Source organism: Ambystoma mexicanum, chromosome 10 (genome assembly GCF_040938575.1).
Source record: "Ambystoma mexicanum isolate Mex_15411 chromosome 10, UKY_AmexF1_1, whole genome shotgun sequence".
Classification (NCBI taxonomy): domain Eukaryota; kingdom Metazoa; phylum Chordata; class Amphibia; order Caudata; family Ambystomatidae; genus Ambystoma; species Ambystoma mexicanum.
The window spans coordinates 1,537,344,135-1,537,363,271 of NC_090932.1; the positions used below are offsets into that span (position 1 = coordinate 1,537,344,135).

General features: G+C 45.3%; 1 protein-coding gene across 1 annotated transcript in view; it reads left to right on the top strand.

Annotated features, from left to right (window-relative positions):
* SIRT4 (sirtuin 4) overlaps nucleotides 1-17,189 on the top strand; it is a 59,307-nt gene extending 42,118 nt beyond the window's left edge. Inside the window, exons 2-4 of the mRNA XM_069619745.1 lie at nucleotides 2,239-2,753; nucleotides 16,156-16,450; nucleotides 16,540-17,189. Of these exons, the coding sequence (XP_069475846.1) occupies nucleotides 2,239-2,753; nucleotides 16,156-16,450; nucleotides 16,540-16,710 (981 nt within the window). The 3' untranslated portion in view covers nucleotides 16,711-17,189. The remainder of the gene's footprint in view (nucleotides 1-2,238; nucleotides 2,754-16,155; nucleotides 16,451-16,539) is intronic.
* Nucleotides 17,190-19,137: the final 1,948 nt, after the last annotated feature.

The following is a 19,137-nucleotide window of genomic DNA, read 5'->3' on the forward strand; positions in this document are numbered from 1 at the left end:
GGCATAGAGATTACATCATAAATGACTATTGACAATACAAGTATAGTATTTCACCTATTTCTAACTATCTGACCCTCCCCAAGCACTGTAGGAGATCAAAGTAGGTTTCTAAACAGCAATTCTCATGGAGAATAGATCATTAACAACTGTCGGCCAAACAAGTGCATTATGTAAACCCATCTCTCACGCTATAAATCTCCCCACGCACTGTAGGACAGTAAAATAGTTTCGGAAACAACATTTCGGCTCTGCTGACGACCACTTTGTCCTGGGATCCAAGATGTCAGGCGCATCCACACAATTTGACGCACATTACGGCTCTCTGCAGCCAATCGGGTCAGACGTCGTGTGCCCGCGGTCATGACGCCACCCCCTGGCCAATCGGTAGCTTGTCCGCTGAGCGAACAGGGAAGTGTGACCGCCCTGCCCCTTCCACAAATTTGGTGAAAATACGTCCAACGGTTTCACCTGTAGGCATGCGCAAACTTTTTCTTCCATTCAGTCGATGGGGAAAAAAATGTTTGGAAACCCCCCCATAACTTTCCCCCCCTGCACCAAACACCACCAAACTTTGCAAGAAAATTCAGAGTTCCCCATACAACTTTTTTCCAAAGTTTGGTGAGGATTCGTCCAGGGGAAGCGGAGTTATAGGCCACCCAAAAAGCGCTCTTCCTGTGGAAACAGCAACTTAACCATAACTACACAGCCACTACCGTGGCTGTGTAATATATATACACATATATATATATATATAAGGTGAAGCTGGACTTATGGAAGATAAACTCAGGTTCCAGTACTTATGAACACAGCACTGACTGTGATAGTGAGACTGACTCCAGGTGATTATTGAAGAATATTGTGATATACATTGAACAATATTGCATATGTTGATAGTGTTCCAATATGAACTATCCTACTAAATAGGTACATTTCTTCTCTTTAAGTTTTGTACATCTGAATGCACTTGAGGCACGAAAAGATATGAAGATTTGCTCCAGAGGAAGGAAAAATATTCCCCGAAACTCGTAGAGCAAATGTATCAAGAATAGCTGATCTAAGAATCTTGATTATTGCCCTGTTCAATGTATTAATGTTTGAAACATAATTGTGTACTATACATTGTATATATTCGTTTTTTTAAAACTATATAAATACTCGAGATTGTCAAGACACAAGTCATTGAGTAAAATTATTATTTCTTCAAAGATAAGAATTTATAATCACAACTAACTACCTGGAATGTCTTAATTGTTGATTGGATCACAATAGAAATTGGTGTGCAGAGGACGGGAGTGTTCCACAAGACTGTGGACACCTCTTTGTTGCTCTAGGCGGCGGTAACCCGCCACCGGCAAACTCATAATGAGGCCCATTGCCTTATCACCCGCATGAAAGTACATGCTGGTGGTAATGCAGCCGCAGTTGTTAGGCGGAGCAGAAACAGCAGGCGGATGTGGTAAGTCCTTCGCATTCCCTAACTCTGGCTTAAAAATATAAGAAAATCCAGAAGATTAGAAAAAGTGGATGTGAATACTTGTACTGCCATTTTTTCCCATCTGCTGGACCCCAAAAAGTCTGTCTCTGTCTGTCGGTCATCTCCAGGTTGACAATTACCTGGCCTCGCTTAAAATGTGGCCTCTCTATCATTGGATTTTCTGGGCACTTGCCCCTCGCAGTTCATCATTGCGGTCTGCCAACTCCTCAGAAATGTAGTGCTGGGTTATTGGTCCTTCATCTCCCTACTGTTACTCACAAGATTCAAAAGTGACCCAATGATCTCATTTGGTTTCTCTGCATGCTAGTACCCTCTAACACTTATATCATCTGAAAGTGCTCTAGCAGCTGATGTTCAGTACCTGGTCCTTTGTGGCTATTGTTGTGGCTCTGAGCCTCTTTTGTTCTGTGATCCCATTTTACTGCACTTCGAGGTTAGTGCCTCATATTCTATTAATATTTTACTGAGTATCAGACTCAATTTGGCTTATTTTAAACCTTTGTAAACTGCCTCTTGGTACTGGCTTCCTTCTGTCCAGCCAGCACCACTTAATATCTCTTGGTGGCCGTCAAAGTATTACATCATTTGGGGAGGTGGTGGAAGACCTGCATGGCATATTTCCCCAGTTATGGGGAAAGGGGATTCCTGCATCTTTTTGTACATTTTTAATCTCTTCTATTTTTATTAATGTGGTCAAGATTTGGTTACTCTGACTCATGACTGCAATCCTGTTTATGTTCCAGATGTTACCAGACCTTGGTTGGAAAGCACTGGCCAGCTGCAAACCATGGAAGATTCCACCTCACCGATCAAGCTCTGGTGTGGTAGCCGCAGTAAAGGACGTGAATATGGCCTTTGTTCCCGCAAACGCACCACTGCACTCTCCAATGTTTGAGCAGTTGCAGGAGTTCATCGCTAATTCTCGGAAGCTGTTTGTCATGACTGGAGCTGGAATCTCCACAGAATCTGGGATCCCTGATTACCGCTCAGAAGGGGTGGGCCTTTATGCCAGGACTGCCAGACGGCCTATTCAGCACACTGAATTTGTGCGTAGTGCCAGTGCAAGGCAGCGCTACTGGGCTCGAAACTTTGTGGGATGGCCTCAGTTTTCTTCCCACCAACCCAATGAGGCCCACTTAGCACTGAGTAACTGGGAGAGGCAGAAACGGCTACACTGGTTGGTGACGCAGAACGTGGATTCCTTACATTCGAAGGCAGGCACCCAGCGTCTGACGGAACTTCATGGCACCACGCACAGGTACTGAGAGCTAGGTGTAGAGAAAGGTCCCCACAAGCAACAGCCAGGTGAGAACCCCTTAATCCCTTCTCAGAAATGTGCCATTTCCAGTCTCACCAGTTGTTAAGGCAAGCACTATCTGGATATATAAGCGCAAACTTTCAACACCATAGTAGCAGATAACAAATCATGCCATATCCTTAATTTCCAAAACTTCTGCGAGGACCTTTAAAGTTCTTTTTTACAAGTTTTTGTTTCCGCATGTTAGGCCTTTAAAACAAAAAATAAAATGTTGTTCCCTCCAGCCCTTTAATGGGTCCAGGCATGACTTTAAGCCTGTGTTATCATCGATGACTGTTGATCTCGGCATCACCAATTGAGATGTCATGCCTGCAGTCTGAAGGCCACTACCCAGCTTCTGCTGCCTGCTAAGGGATAAGGAGTTATTTGATTTGGCCTCTGCACGACTATCTCCACGCAATGGTATTGTGCCCTGGTGGCAGTTTGGGGAGGTTTATGGCCAATATCCCAAGAGCTAGTTACAGCAGTTTCTTTGGACTTCATGTTGTGTGATGTTTCATGCTCTGTACGTAGATCCATCGTCATCAATACACTGTGTCTGTGTGGCTGCATCATAAGATGTTACTGCAGGCTTTTTGGATGGGGAGTCTCTGCCTATTGACTTGGATAAGACAAACCTAATCCCTATGCCTTATGTCCTGCATCATGTGCATCTCATAGATTAACTCCGCAATTGATGCACTCACTTGGTTCCGGTGTTTGATTAAGTATGATATCATACCCGCCTCGGCCTTCGCCTCAGCTGTGAGGTTATTATTACTTTGCGTTGATCTTGGTGGCGATGGTCGAGGACATACATCCGTATTATCCCAGTCGCAATTACTGTCAGTGCCCTCTAAATGACCAGCTTGTGATATGGTTATTAGCAGAGTCATCCTAACACCCTGACGATACTGACATGTTAGATTGGACTCTTAAGTTAAAATTACCATCACCATGGGTTTGGTCAGTGTCCTCCATCATAATGCCAGGGAATATTGGCATGGCGGGGTAAATTGGGCTCAAAATTGGGCCTTCCATGGGGCGGTTCCATCTGTATTTATATTGTAACCTTCCCCAACATCCATGACATGAGTTGCAACATGTGGCCCTTTCTTAGCAGTAACATCTAGGGCTATGAAGGGGTCGTTCTCTATGTAAACTGCATTTTGTGATACCAGATAGAGGCAGTTTTCCTCAAAAAGGGCGATCAATTGAGCGTTCCAAGACCTCAAGAAGCGACCTACCGGATTGTGTAATAGGAGGAATAGAATCAGCAGACCCTAGGCCAGTGGTTCGGTCCCTTTCCGCTGGACCTTCCGCTGGGACGTATGGTGCAGGGGTGGCAGGGTATGGACACACCAGTATGTCTTCGCGCATCACTTGCTAGTTTGTTTGGTGGGCTACAACTGGCCCACCCCCCTTTGGATGATGGTTCATTCGGGGATGCCATACCAGTGCCTGCGATGCTACAATTGGCATCAGCAACAACCGTGGCCACCGTAGGTCCATCAAGATGCTCCAGAGGCAATAGGGAGGTTTCCTTTTTACTGCGTAGTGTCCATTTGATTGTTGATTGTGTCTTCTTACCACCAGGCTTCGTAGGGCCTTGCTTGGTCAGAACTCTTCCCTTTTCCCCAGTAGCAGGCAAGGCTCTCTTGGGCCTAGGCTTTATAAACATGATGTGGATGCCAGTGCGTGGGTGCACTAAGGAAGAGAAACGTACAAACTATGGTGTACCCCTAAAAGATATGGGTGCGAGGGAACCCAACCAACAGGGCAAAGCACAACAGTACGAAAGCACCAAGGCAAGCCGAGGCAATACCATCTTGTAACAAAAATAGAAGTAGTAAAATAAATGGTTAATAGTAAAGTACTATAAAGTAAGTAGCAACCTTGGTTAGATGAATGACTGGTTTTAGCAAACTACAAAGATTTTAGAATTTAGAAGGCCTCCCTCTCTGTTGTGCTGCACCGTTTCTCAAAGCAGTGCATCGCTAAGAGTTTCCCATGGGGGCACACCACAGTTACACTCACCCATAAGGTAAAGAGAATGAGGTTTCTCAAGCCAGGATGGTCTCCGCCCTCGAGCTGCTATGCGTTACGCGGAAAAGAATGCCACGGACCCCAGAGGCGACTACAGAGAATAACTTTATAAAATGTTTATTATGGCCCCCCAAAAACACACCGAGCGTGCCTTTAAGTCTGGAGCCTGGCCTTATTCCCATACTTGACCAGGCGGCTCTGAAACCACTGCACTTTTGGATACGTATCTGGGCCGGTGTTACCCACCTTAAATATACAATCACCCTCAGGGATATCTTAACTTGCCAGAATGTTCTAATTATCCTGTGTTTTAAGCACCTCAAAGCTTTATAGGGTGCGCTAAATCTGGAACATTTATGGGCTAACCCAGACAGTATCACGGAAAATAACAGGCAAGGCAAGGTGTTTGGTTTGTTCATTTATTTGTAATGCGCGAACATACCCTAAGGTATCAAGGCGCAGCCTTTACATGAATTTGCGAAGCTTAGTTACATCAACCATAATATAAACATAAACATATAAACACATAAACATAATATATACATAAACACAATGGAAATACGCAGGAATATATACATATATATAAGTGGGCACACGTGGTTACAATGTGTGCAAGTGGCACGAGTGGGACAGTTTGGGCACCTAAGTGTGTATGGGGCCTACGTTTTCAGCCATGAAACTACCTTGGATCGGAAGATTTGGTAGGGTAGGTCAGTTCTAAGGGTTGGCGGCAAGGAGTTCCACAGTTTAGCTGCTTTCACAGGGAAGCTCTTACCACCTATAGTAGAACGTTTGTAGTTAGGGACAGAAAGGCAATCTTTGTAGGCTGTTCTTATGGGTCTAAGGGACGACTGTCTATGGAATCTGTCGATCAAATAGATCGGGGCTTCGTTATTAAGGGCTTTATGCGTAAGAGATGCCGTTTTTATGAGAATTTTGTCTGTGATGGACAGCCAGTTGTTCTTTTGTCTATAACCTGTGATATGCTCTCTTCTGGAGAGTTTGTAGTTTTCTGCTGGTGGCTTTAGAGGATCCCAGATGGAGGGCGTTACAATAGTCTAGGCGGGATAGTATGAGGGCTCTAGCGAGGATAAGGCATCTAGTGTCGGACAGGAATGGTTTGGCTGCACGGATCACTTTACACGTGTATGCCGTGGAGGATGCTAGGGAACTCACCTGTCTGTTGAAGGAGAAGTTGGAGTCCAGGTAAAAGCCTAATGTTTTGACCTCTTGTCCCACTATGATGTTGTTGCCATCAATCATGCAAGAACAGTAGGCAGGGCCTAGTTTCTTTAATCTGGTGGAAGTGCCTAGGATGATGAGTTCAGTTTTATCATCATTCAGGCATAGTCCATGTGTGGCCATCCATGCCTTGATGATGATGTACACTCTATTTACCAAGGCCAAATCCTTTCCATGATCTCCAGAAAGCGGAAGGAGGATCTGGGTATCATCTGCATAGTTAGTATAGGTGATACTGAGATGATCCAGATCATCGAAAAGGGGCTTAGTAAATATATTGTACAATGTGGGGGACATGCAAGAGCCATGTGGCATGCCACAGGTGATAGGTATGGGGTCTGCTGCCGCTGTGGGTGAGAAGACCCTCATAGTTCTACCATTAAGGCATGAGCTAATCCAGGTGATGGCCTCAACAGAGAAGTGGGCTGATGTATGGAGGTGTGTGCATAGGACAGAGTGATCGACCAAGTCGAAGGCAGCGGAGAGGTCAAGGAGGAGGAGTAGGGCGGCTTGGCCATTGTCTCTGAGCTTGTCAATCTGTGCTTTCAGGTCGATGAGCGCAGTTTCCGTCCCATGTTGAGGATGGAAGCCTGATTGTCTAGCTCCTAGAAGGTGATGTTCTTCCAAGTACTTAATTTGTACGTAGGCGACCGTGTCCAGGGTTTTTAGAAGGAATGGTACGGTCGTTATGGGTCTATAATTTGTGGGCGTGGCTGGGTCGAGTGTTGGTTTTTTTAGTAGTGGGAGTAACAAGGATTGTTTTAGATTGGTGGGGATAGAGCCAGTGGAAAATGAAGCATTAATTAATTTTGTGATGAAAGGGGAGAGGTTGCGGTGAGCGTCTTTGATGAGCTGTGCCGTTATAGATCTCCCTGACAATTGGAAGGTTTCAGTGACAGGATGATTTTTTCCACTTCAAGTGTGGTGACTTTGGAGAAATTGGAGCGAGTGGTTTCTCTTAGGGTAGGCTTCTCCTGTAGATTGGAGGGGAGAGGATCATTTAAGGAAGCTTTTTTGCGGGAGATTTTGTTCTGTAAGGTCGCAATCTTGTTAGCTAGGGCGTTTTGGATTTCTGTGCACCAGTTCTTATCTTTGGTGCAGGTATCTGGTGGTACTATAGGGGTTTCTACTTCTTTAAGGATGGAGAATAGTTCCTTCATGTTTGATTTTGCTTGGGATATGCGGGAGTCAAAGGAGGTTCGTTTAGCCAGGTAGATTTCTTTTTTATAGAGGGCGGCTAGTTTGGAAAGTTTGTTAGCTGCTGAGGGGAATTTTTTCCAGGTGGCCTCGCAGTTTCTTTTTTGCTGCCTTAAGTTTTTGAGGAATGGTGTATACCATTTGTTTAGATGCGTTTTGAGTTTGCTGGATCTGAGTTTGAGGGGGGCAATTAGGTACAGTGATGTGGCCATAATTTTATTATATTCTTCGACCAGAGTCTCTGGGTCCGGATTTTCAGGCAGTGTGTTGAGTGTGGGGAGTACATTTGGGATGAGTCTCTCGACTGTGATGCACTTCTTGTTTCTCGTGAGTGTGGGTGGGGCCCTGATGGTTGGCGGGGGTGGGGGTCGGATGGTGGAGAGCATGAACGATACCAGGTGGTGCTCAGTCCAGGCTAATGGTGAGATGTTGGTGATGTTCGCTAAACAGTTGTGGTCAGCCACCCAATCAAGAATTCTGCCTTTAGCATGTGTGGGTGCCATGCATCTTTGTGCGAAACCAAGTTCGGAGAGGGTATTGACTATAGTGCTGGCAATTTGGTCTTGTGGGTCATTGTAGCCCATATTAAAGTCCCCTAAGGTGAGTACCTGGGTGGAACCGTTATGGTTGCTAGATAAGATGGTGTTAATGTCCTTGTCAAAGGTGCCTATTGGGCCTGGAGGGCGGTATATCAGGTGGATGTTGAGGGTTTGGACATGGGTGAGAGGGACTTTAACTGAGAGTATTTTGCAGGAGAGGACGTTAGTAGTTGTTGCTAATCTCATGGTGAGACTACATTTGTGGATAATAGCCACACCCCCTCCTCTGGAGTTGGGTCGATCTTGTCGCAGAATGGAATAATTATCTGGGACTGCAAGCATAAGCATAGGACCTGCTGCTGGATGCAGCCAGGTCTCGGTAATGGCAAGGAAGTCGAGGTCTTCTTTGAGAATCAAATCGGCAATTTCAGTTGCATGAGCTGCTAACGATCTTGCGTTGATCAGGGCTCCCTTGATTTGGGGGCTGGCTGTGGTTTTAGTAGTGGTAGTCTGGCAGTGGTCCTGTATTAATTCAGGAGTGCCCTGATTTGAAGGGCTAAGTAGAGGTGTAGGGTTGGAGTTCTGGGGTAAGTTGGATTTTCTAGTATATAAGCTGGGTCGGACCGGCAGAGTTTTTGGTTTCTGTATGGTAGGCAATGAGCGGGCAAGGGGCTCATCAATTTTAGCTAATCTGGCTCTGAGTCCTAGGCTCCTATCAGTGGTAGAGCGAGAGAGGCTAGTAGGTAGCAGTGGCTGTGGGTCATTTATATCTAGGTGTGAATTGCTGGATGACTTAGTGTTGAGCATAATCGAGTACTTTGTGATAGGTGAATGCGGAGCCATCCTAAACTGTACTATGTTGTTTAGGAGGAGCAGGACGCAAGCAAACAAGCTGGTAATCAAGGGACACATGCTAAGTGGTAGTTGCAGGTGTGTTGGGTAAATGGGAGGTTGGCCTGGCTCTGGGAGGGGTGCTATGGATAGGGCCAATACGTGGCCAATATGTGGCACAGGCTAGGGACATGCAGAATGAGTATTACTGACTAAAGAACAGAAAATACGTACCAATTAAAGGCGTTGCAAAGGGTGAAGCAATAGGCAAGGAGGCACTAGCTACAGTCAAACAAGCAGCAAGGTAAGGTTCAATCTCAATGTTAGTATGGCATAGGAGCATTATACCCGCAAGTTAGCACAACTTAGGCTAAGGTTCAATGAGGTAGCACCGATGTTCAAATAACACAATTTGGCTGAGGTGCTATATGGTAACTCCTGAGTTTGACTCGAGATTACACAATATAGCTAAAATGCACAGTTGGGTGAAGTGTAATGGGTAACACCTAGATTCGAGATGTAACACCTAAATTCGAGATTACACAATATAGCTAAAATGCACAGTTGGGTGAAGTGTAATGGGTAACACCTAAATTCGAGATTACACAGTATAGCTAAAATGCACAGTTGGGTAAGGTGTAAAGGGTAACACCTAGATTCGAAATTACACAATATAGCTAAAATGCACAGTTGGGTGAAGTGTAATGGGTAACACCTAGATTCGAGATTACACAATATAGCTAAAATGCACAGTTGGGTGAAGTGTAATGGGTAACACCTAGATTCGAGATTACACAGTATAGCTAAAATGCACAGTTGCCTGAAGTGTAATGGGTAACACCTAGATTCTAGATTACACAATATAGCTAAAATGCACAGTTGGGTGAAGTGTAATGGGTAACACCTAGATTTGAGATTACACAATATAGCTAAAATGCACAGTTGGGTGAAGTGTAATGGGTAACACCTAGATTCGAGATTACACAATATAGCTAAAATGCACAGTTGGGTGAAGTGTAATGGGTAACACTTAGATTCGAGATTTCACAATATAGCTAAAATGCACAGTTGGGTGAAGTGTAATGGGTAACACCTAGATTCGAGATTACACAATATAGCTAAAATGCACAGTTGGGTGAAGTGTAATGGGTAACACCTAGATTCGAGATTACACAGTATAGCTAAAATGCACAGTTGAGTAAGGTGTAAAGGGTAACACCTAGATACGAGATTACACAATATAGCTAAAATGCACAGTTGGGTAAAGTGTAATGGGTAACACCTAGATTCGAGATTACACAGTATAGCTAAAATGCACAGTTGGGTGAAGTGTAATGGGTAACACCTAGATTCGAGATTACACAGTATAGCTAAAATGCACAGTTGGGTGAAGTGTAATGGGTAACACCTAGATTCGAGATTACACAGTATAGCTAAAATGCACAGTTGAGTAAGGTGTAAAGGGTAACACCTAGATTCGAAATTACACAATATAGCTAAAATGCACAGTTGGGTAAAGTGTAATGGGTAACACCTAGATTCGAGATTACACAATATAGCTAAAATGCACAGTTGGGTGAAGTGTAATGGGTAACACCTAGATTCGAGATTACACAGTATAGCTAAAATGCACAGTTGGGTAAGGTGTAAAGGATAACACCTAGATTCGAGATTACACAGTATAGCTAAAATGCACAGTTGGGTGAGGTGTAATGGGTAACACCTAGATTCGAGATTACACAATGTAGGTAAAATGCAGGGATGCAGCAACTTGATATAGTAGGATACATTAGGTGGAATGCATAGTATGATAATGCTGCCGTGCAGTGGGCACCAACTGGTCGCAATGAGGCAAATTAAACCAGGTACTTAACATAGTTTACAATAACAGGAATCGATGTGGGAACCGTAGGCTAGAATACAAGGGGCATTACCTAGATTCCACTAGGTTACAATTATGCAATGCCTAGTGTCAAAGTAGCGCGATTGGCTAGCGGTGTCGTGCATCTAGGATCAGAGTAAATGCATTAGCCTAGGGTGCCATGGGGCAACAAAGTGAGAAAGTAATGGCATTTATATTTGAGGAGTGAAATAGTACACATACCAATCCTAGATTACACGAGTGTAGATACTCACAGAGGCAATAGTCAATGGCAGCAGAAAGTTCGAGTGTGCTTGTGGATGTGGCGGTGGTAGCTGAGGGCTCAGTGGTGCAAGGTAGCCTCAAAGGGCATTGGTTTTACCTTAACAGGGTGTGCATGAGGGCCAGGGGGTCTAGCAGACGGCAGAAGTGGCAAGAACAGGCGAGGGCCTTGTTAGGAGTGGGCCGGCTGTGCCTGCCGGCAACCAATCCAGTAGAAGAGGGACGAGGCAGCTAATTGGAAATGGGTAGAAGCTGGAGGGTGCCTGTCTAGGCTGTGGAAGTTTCCGGGTCTGAGCGGGCGGCAATCTTTGACTGGATAGGTACCTCGTGTACCTTGATGGCGGACACAGTGATCCGCATAAGCAATTTCGGCTGTGCTGGCCAACGGCAGGGAAATATTATCGATAGGAACACAAAGTGAATATGGGAGCTGCACGGTTTTGGATTCCTACCTAGAATATACCACTAGGCGATACATAAGCAAATTGCCTGTATCTTTCGTCTGGAAGTGAAACGAGGCAAACTTCTGGAAGTGTATCCTTGGCTCATTGTAAGCCCTGACTAGAGAGCTCTATCTATCTATCTATCTATCTATCTATCTATCTATTTATTTATTTATAGAGCGCTTTACACCAAGGCGCTGTACATTGGAACAACAAAATACAGAGTAATAACAATAACTTTATGAGCAAATTACAACTTGAATCATTCAGCAAAACAGTGCAAGGAGCAATTGACTGAGAGGGGGTGGGGGAGTGGAGTGGGAAACAGGAGTGTTGGGGAGGGGCAGGGGAAGGATTGAATAAATGTAATAGGAGGGGAGGAAGAAAGTAAAGGTAGAAGGGAGAGAGGGATTAAAAGAGGGGAAAAAGAACAGGGCGGGAGTAAAGAGGGCAAGGGGTGCATCAAGGTGGGGAGTGGAGGAGGAGGGATTTAAGGGAAGTGTGAAATGAGGTGAGGGAAGTGGAAGAGCGGATTGAGAGGGGGAGAGAGTTCCAATGCAGAGGAGCAAGAAGTTGGACGGAGCGGAACCGGGAGGAAGCACAGGGAGAAGGGGGAACAGAAGGAAGTGGTCAGCAGAACGAAGGGGGCGAGAGGGGGAGTAGAAGGAGAGAAGGGAGGAGAGATAGGGAGGTGCAAGACCATGGAGGGTTTTGAAAACAAGGCAGAGAAAGTGGAATTTAAGTTGTAGCTGGAAAGGTAGCCAGCAAAGATGAGAGAGCGAAGCGGAGACGGAGTCACGGGATGTAAGGAGACAGAGGGTACGAATAGCAGAGTGGTAAATGGATTTGAGAGGGGTAAGCTGAGATGAGGGAAGACCGAAGAATAGAGAGGAGCAATAGAAGAGACGGGAAAAGATGAGAGAGGAGATTAGGAGTTTAGTAGCATGGAATGTGAGGGAGGGACGGATTTTGCGAATATTGTAGAGGTGGTATCTGCAGGAGCGGGAGGTGAGTGAAATGTGTTGCGAGAAGGTGAGAGAGGAGTCAAAGAGAACACCTAGTTTGCGAGCATGAGTGGAGATAGGGAGATTGGAAGGAGGAAAGTGGATGAAAGGGGGAGGAGAGGGAGGAGGAAGAGTATTAGAGGGGAAGAAGAGGACTTCGGTTTTATTGTTGTTAAGTGAGAGAAACCAGGAGGACATCCAGTTCTTGATTGCTGTGAGACAAGAGGAGAGTTTAAGGTGGAGGTCAGGTGTGAAGGAGGAGAAGGAGAGAAAAAGTTGAGTATCGTTGGCATAGAAATGATGGGAGATGCCAAAGGAGGAGATAACGGGGGCAATGAGGGAGGTGTAGAGAGAGAAGAGGAAAGGACCAAGTACAGAGTCTTGAGGAACACCTCAAGATTTATAAATCTGCGTTTGGGCACTTTACCACTTGCTTCAGTTAATGCCGGGTGACATAGAGCCTCCACTGATTGTTGCCCTTTTTGCCCTTGGATAACTGAAACAGTGCAACATTTTCTTTTTCAGTGCCCCCATGTATGCCAACATCGGCAAGAAAAATCGTAAAACAAAGTCTGGTGAATAAAGGTGTATACTCCCAAATTATCGCCCAAGAAGTATGTAAGCTGGCAGACGCCAATGATCTTATTTTCACTGTCTCAGGCTACCTTGTCAAGGCATGGTGGAGAAGAGAAAACATTCTTGGCAACCTTGGCCAACCATGTTTGATGGCATCTAAGGATAATTCTTTTCTACTATGATACTTATGAAAACATATTTATTGATTGTTTTAAGATAATGTTGAATTTTTGTTTTTGCCTAGGTGTGCTGTTTGTACTTTTATGGCTGTTAACCGAAATAAAGTATGCACTGACTGAATCATGGCATCTGGCATAGGTTGCCTGTTGGTAGAGTTCCTAAGGTGCACCGCTCTTTCATTTAACTCATCTACTACCCCCACTTCCTGCAGCCTTCTCTATTTCTTCTCCATGCCTCCCACGCCTCATTCGTCCAGGAATTTCAAAGTAAAAGGAGGAGGTTGGGGCAAGAATCAGACTTATGACTGGAAGCCGGGCTGGGCAAAAAGTAACATGTGGAAAAAGCAGCAGGAGGAGAAAAAATAAATACCTGGGCCATCTCACCCTTCACCAGCGTGAAGGAGTTTATCTAGTTGATTCTATTCACTAGTGTCCCTATATCGATGGCTTATTTATATAGCGCTTTCGCCAAAGTGCTTGACATAGAACATATTTACATACAATATCACCCAACCAAAGTTGGTACTCATTTATCAACCTTGGAAGGAATTTGGCCTTGCCGGGATTCGCACCTGCAACCTGCAGATTACACACAGATCGCAGCAGTGAGTGCTCAACCCACTGAGTTATCTGACCGGCATGGCAATGGAAATGCTTGACCTAGCGCTTTCAGCCTACTTAGGCTGTTACTTTGATGCCATTGGAATTGAATTCTGTAATGTATTAACTCATTTGTGCCATAAAACAGGCCTCTGCTACCTTTGGCTCTCCAGATGTTGTGGAGTGCAACACCCATTTGCACTGCATAGCATAATTATTGATGAGGGATCATGGTAGTCCTATTTCAGAAGATCTGTAGAGCCACAGGTGGCAGAGCCATGCCATAACCATATGAAATGCATGCAAGTGGATCTTACATTCTCCCTGATACCAGCAGTCCATCCTCGGCTGCTAGGCCACGTCTGCTCTGCACAAATAACCATCATCTTCAAGTCCGTTTTATCCTGTGCCAATATTAGCCGCAGAGGGCTTTGTTCACAGAGGCCCCCGGATACCTTAAATGCAGTCACTAGTATTCAACAAAGATGTGGCAACAAGAAAACTCTGTGTGCGGAAATCAGGCTTGGTATCAAAGCAGTTATACCACAAATCTGGAATTATCGATGTGAGGCATGGTGGGGGGGAGTGGCATGCTGACTTTCCCAGACTGTATACTCTGTCACTAGCTGGTTTCCCTATACCACCTCTCTGGGGTATTAAGGGAGGCAAGACTTTATTGCCATCCTGCTTGCTTGGTTCTCATGTGCACCAAACTTTGTTCTGAGTTTCCTTGGAGGACCAACTTCTGCAAATTCCTAATTAATTACCAGTTACTATTTATTCCTGCATGCTTACCTTGCAATGAATGCATGTCTAGTCTGCCTCTGAACGTGTGACTTTGTAATATTGTACGACCTCTTCTCTCTCTATCTCGGTTTATGATACCTCGCTTTTATTTGGTTTCTTGCTGCCATTAATGCATCGTTTGTCCTGACCTGTAGCAGCAAAGAGCTGTGTCCACCAATTTGTCTTTGCAGAGTCTGTTTAGTTCTGTCTGGCCACAATAACTCCGGCGACTGTTGGTGCAGCCTTATTAAAAACGGAACCCCGTGGTGTTTTTCATTGTTAAGTAACCAAATCCCTACCAGTTAGTTCTCACCAAGGAGTCTATATAGTTCTTCTGAGCCCCAGTTATGTTTTCAAAGCACCTTGGGAATGTTTTGGTCTGGGCCATGCATCCAGCAAGGACACATTCTATAATGCGGTTTGGCATCTGGGCACTGACGGCTCCTGAGGCACAGCCTCGCAAGGAGTGACATGACACTTGCGGCTCATGAGGCACAGCCTCGCAAGGAGTGACATGAGACTGGCAGCTCATGAGGCACAGCCTTGCAAGGAGTGACATGACACTGGCGGCTTCTGACCCACCACCTCGCAAGGAGTGACATGACACTCGCGGCTCCTGAGCCACTGCCTCGCACGGAGTGACATGACACTCGCGGTTCCTGAGCCACCACCTCGCAAGGAGTGACTTGACACTGGCGGCTCATGAGGCACAGCCTCGCAAGGAGTGATATGACACTGGCGGCTCCTGAGCCACCGCCTCGCAAGGATTGACATGAAACTGGCGGCTCATGAGGCACAGCCTTGCAAGGAGTGACATGAAATATAACTCCCAACGGTTCAGTCTAGACTGAATTCCAACAACTGGTCTCTTAACAACTCCCAAGTTCCATCTCTTACACGCATAGACCACCATCACACACAACAGCAACCTGTCTACTAATACGTAATACTTTGAAGAGGTGATAGCAGTAACCATAACTTCTATCAAAGTCAGTGGCTAACTTGGTTCTGCGGGCGCTGTCTTGCAGTTGATCCTGGTTTTCCTCTCCAGATAAAACACATACCCAAGTGTCACAGCCACAAACCACATAAATGATACCAGCAGTCAGGATTCTGGTGCTTATGGCCTTAATTCAACTGCTGAGGTTTGTCATCACCCTCCCCTTCTGCCCCACTAATGCCCCAACCACACCTCTTTTTTTTTGGCAAAGCCACACGCATCGCGGCCGCCAAAATGGCAGCGGTGTCCTGTATAAGCCCACTTTCTATTGCATTATATGTCCCAATGCCTAATATGCCGTAAAGGTCTTTTAAAACCTCAGTTGGACTAACAAGACCCCATGGTGTTGTAAGAGTATGAACTTTACTTATTTAAAAAGAATTAAAAATATCAGGCTGAACAAATGGCACATCGTCCTGATTCCTTTTGCATTTACTTTACACAGAGGTTTAAAGCATGTAGTGCTTCAATCCTGGAAACTGCACGTACCTTTACGCTCTCTTGCAAGAACATGTTGCAGGAAGTGCCCGACAGCATCGCAGGAAGTGCAATGACTGTCTGAAACAGCCCTCAGGAGGCACTTTCAATGTGCTTTGAAAACTAAACCTACTTTGGTTGTAAAACTAGAATAAATCTGTCTTTATTTGGTTTTCTGACTGTGCCTGTGACTTTGTCATATCCCCTTTGGGGAACAAGTGGAATTTTGGTATGCAGATTAGGGAATGTTGCCTCTGTCTCTGCCAGTTGTCTCATTGTATCATCATTTCTCTTGTGCAGGGTTCTCTGCTTAGGTTGTGGGGCCTGTAGCCCAAGGTCAGAGCTGCAGGACCGCTTCATGTCCATGAACCCAACCTGGGCGGCAGAGGCTCGTGGTGTTGCCCCCGACGGTGATGTCTTTCTCGAAGATGAGCAGGTGCAGAGCTTCCGTGTCCCTTCTTGCGCCGAATGCGGGGGCACCCTGAAGCCGGATGTCACATTTTTTGGTGACAATGTGAATCGGGACAAAGTTCTTTTCGTGCATGAGCGTCTAGAAGAATGTGATGCTGTGCTGGTCGTGGGATCCTCATTGCAGGTATCCAAGATGGAACCACAGAGGTTCCCTAAATTGCAAGCCAAGGCAGGAGTGCTGAGTAACCCACCTTTCGTGTCTTCTCTTTACAGGTGTACTCTGGGTACAGATTTATTGTGGCGGCCCACGAGCAGAAACTTCCAACAGCAATCCTGAACATTGGACCAACAAGAGCAGATCATCTGGCCTCAATAAAAGCCAACTCCCGCTGCGGTAGCGTGCTGCCCATCATCCTCACAACACAAAGGGCCACAACCCAGTGACCGAATCAGTGTGGTAACAGAAAGGCCATGTTAGCTCACCCTCAAAAAAGAGGTCTTCTGAACTTTTTAAAAATGTTACATAACCATGTTATGATGAAAAAAACCTTGTTGCTGTCCAGAAAACTCAGCAAAGCAGAATATTGAAGCTAGGATATCACATTTGAGGATACGGGTGCTAACCTTCTTTCATTTGATCTACTGGAAGGGTATCTGTATGTTATGTTCAATAATGGATGCCTGTGTAGGAAACCGACTACAAAACTATGAACACATAGATTAAACACTTGGAGCCAAGAAATTGTGGCTGCATATTTTGTAGGACAATATATGTTTCTCCTACAGTGGATAGACACATGTTCACCAATTGAAGGGCAACAAGGTTGTGGTATACACTATGGGATCTAAAGTGGCGCAAGATGGGCTGATGCTTATCATAACTCATGGACATACACTAAAAAGGATGCACCTTTTTAATATTACTTGTACGTCTGTTCAGTTATTGCAAAACAAAGAAAAGTTATTCCTCACACTAACTCCTTTTGTCTTAGTCCTTAGCCCTTTTGGGGATGTGCAGAGGATGACAAAGAAATGTACCCCGACATCGTATACTAGGACATTCCATACTTAAGGATGCATCAGTCTTCATACTAAAATAAGTAAAGGTTACCATAGCAACATCTGCAGTCTTAGTTGTTGAGCCCACTTTAGTGATATGCCCTTGTATAAGGCAATGTACTCTCACTACCTAAAAACAGGAAAATACCACTCCCCCCACCCCCAAGAAAAGGAAATACCGTCATCATATTGGTTCAGATCGGTGGTCCCACAGGAAGGTGCTCTATTTGTATGACTGCTTGCTTGATGGAAGAGGTGAACATGCATCTTTTAATTTGCATGAATTACTTGGTGCAAGAAACCATGGAGTACAAAACATGTTTACGTACCATCATTGGTAATCATTTGTTTATCCTTAATACACATTTTATTCCACACTTCAAGACATAGGGAGTCAAATACTCCCACTTCAACATCTGATCTGCAGACCATCTCTCCAATATTCCGGGAACAGGACCGAATTGATAATGGACATTGTGAAACTAATTACTTCAAAAAAGCACCTGCCGTCCATCCCCTTGCAGCCAATAATAAGTTCTCTATAATTTAAGAATTTTAGCTAGAATACAAATGAAGTAAGCCTAATACCAAGTTGGCATGCCTAAAAAAAATGACTGTTGCAAAACATTTTTTTCTCGCGCACTCATATTCAGACCAAAGTTCAGTAACCTGCCAATATGCAACCTACAACATAGCTGTGTTCATTAGAACTGTGATTTGTCCAATCCTGTATGCCCAACATTAAGCCAAATTTGCCAAAATCATTCTTTTCAATCTAGTAAAAGAAGAAGCAGCAGTTAAATCCTAAATCTTCAAATGATACTCCCTTGGGGTACATACTGATGGTCTGAAGGCCTTCTTGTGCTTTAAATATTTAGTATTTCTTTCTTCTAGAATCCATTGAATCCTCGGCTGTTTCGGAATCCTGGGGTTCAAACTGCCCTTCTCTGATATTTGTTTTCCAAAAAGCAGAAGGTCACCTATGAGCCAGTTGTGAAAGTATTGCTGTACTCCGTTGGTCTTCCTTTCTAATTCCAAGGAAAGTAGGTCCTCAATAGCTATTTTCTCCACAACCGGAATACAGCAATTGGCCAGGAATTACACACAAGGGAAGGCAGTATTAAGTAGAAGGTTGCCGGGGGGCGCTGTTGCGCACAGAGGAAGATGGCGGCTTCTGTGTAAGCTCCGTCAGACTTCGGTGCCGTAAGCAGGGATAATCGCTTGTAATTGTCCCGATTCCCCATGAAACTCGAGAGGAGCCTGCAGTAGCACCCTCGGAAGACGCACAGAAAATTTGAGGCCAGACGGAGAAGGGATCGCCAAGAAATAAGCCCAGCAAGATCCCACGGCGCGTGGAGAAGCGGCAACCGAGAGCGGCGGGGAGGTGCCCGGATCCAAACCTACGTGAGCAACACAGGCGAAAAAGCAGGCGAGTGCGCTTGCGAGAGGGAGAACCGCGGGCGCTCCGAACATCGTAGAGCGCTTGCGGACCCTCTCATGGATGATCGGATGAACCAGGAGAGAGGGGAAGACTTCGGATCGCACCGCAACACAGAAGCGGGAGGTAAGACAGGCCGCCCCTCCCCCGCCGATACATGCGACTCTCCCTCCGAACGGAAGGCACATAGAGCGGCACTAAAGGGGGCATAAACCGAACACTACAGGCACCGGCAGAGGTATTGCATAGCTTCACAGTTCGGGGCGAGGTGTCCCCCCAACTTACATGTGCCGCCTGAGATAAGGAGCACGAACGCTAGACAAGGTGCGATTCAAGACGCATAGATTGCCGCCTCATCTCGTAAACGAATGCAA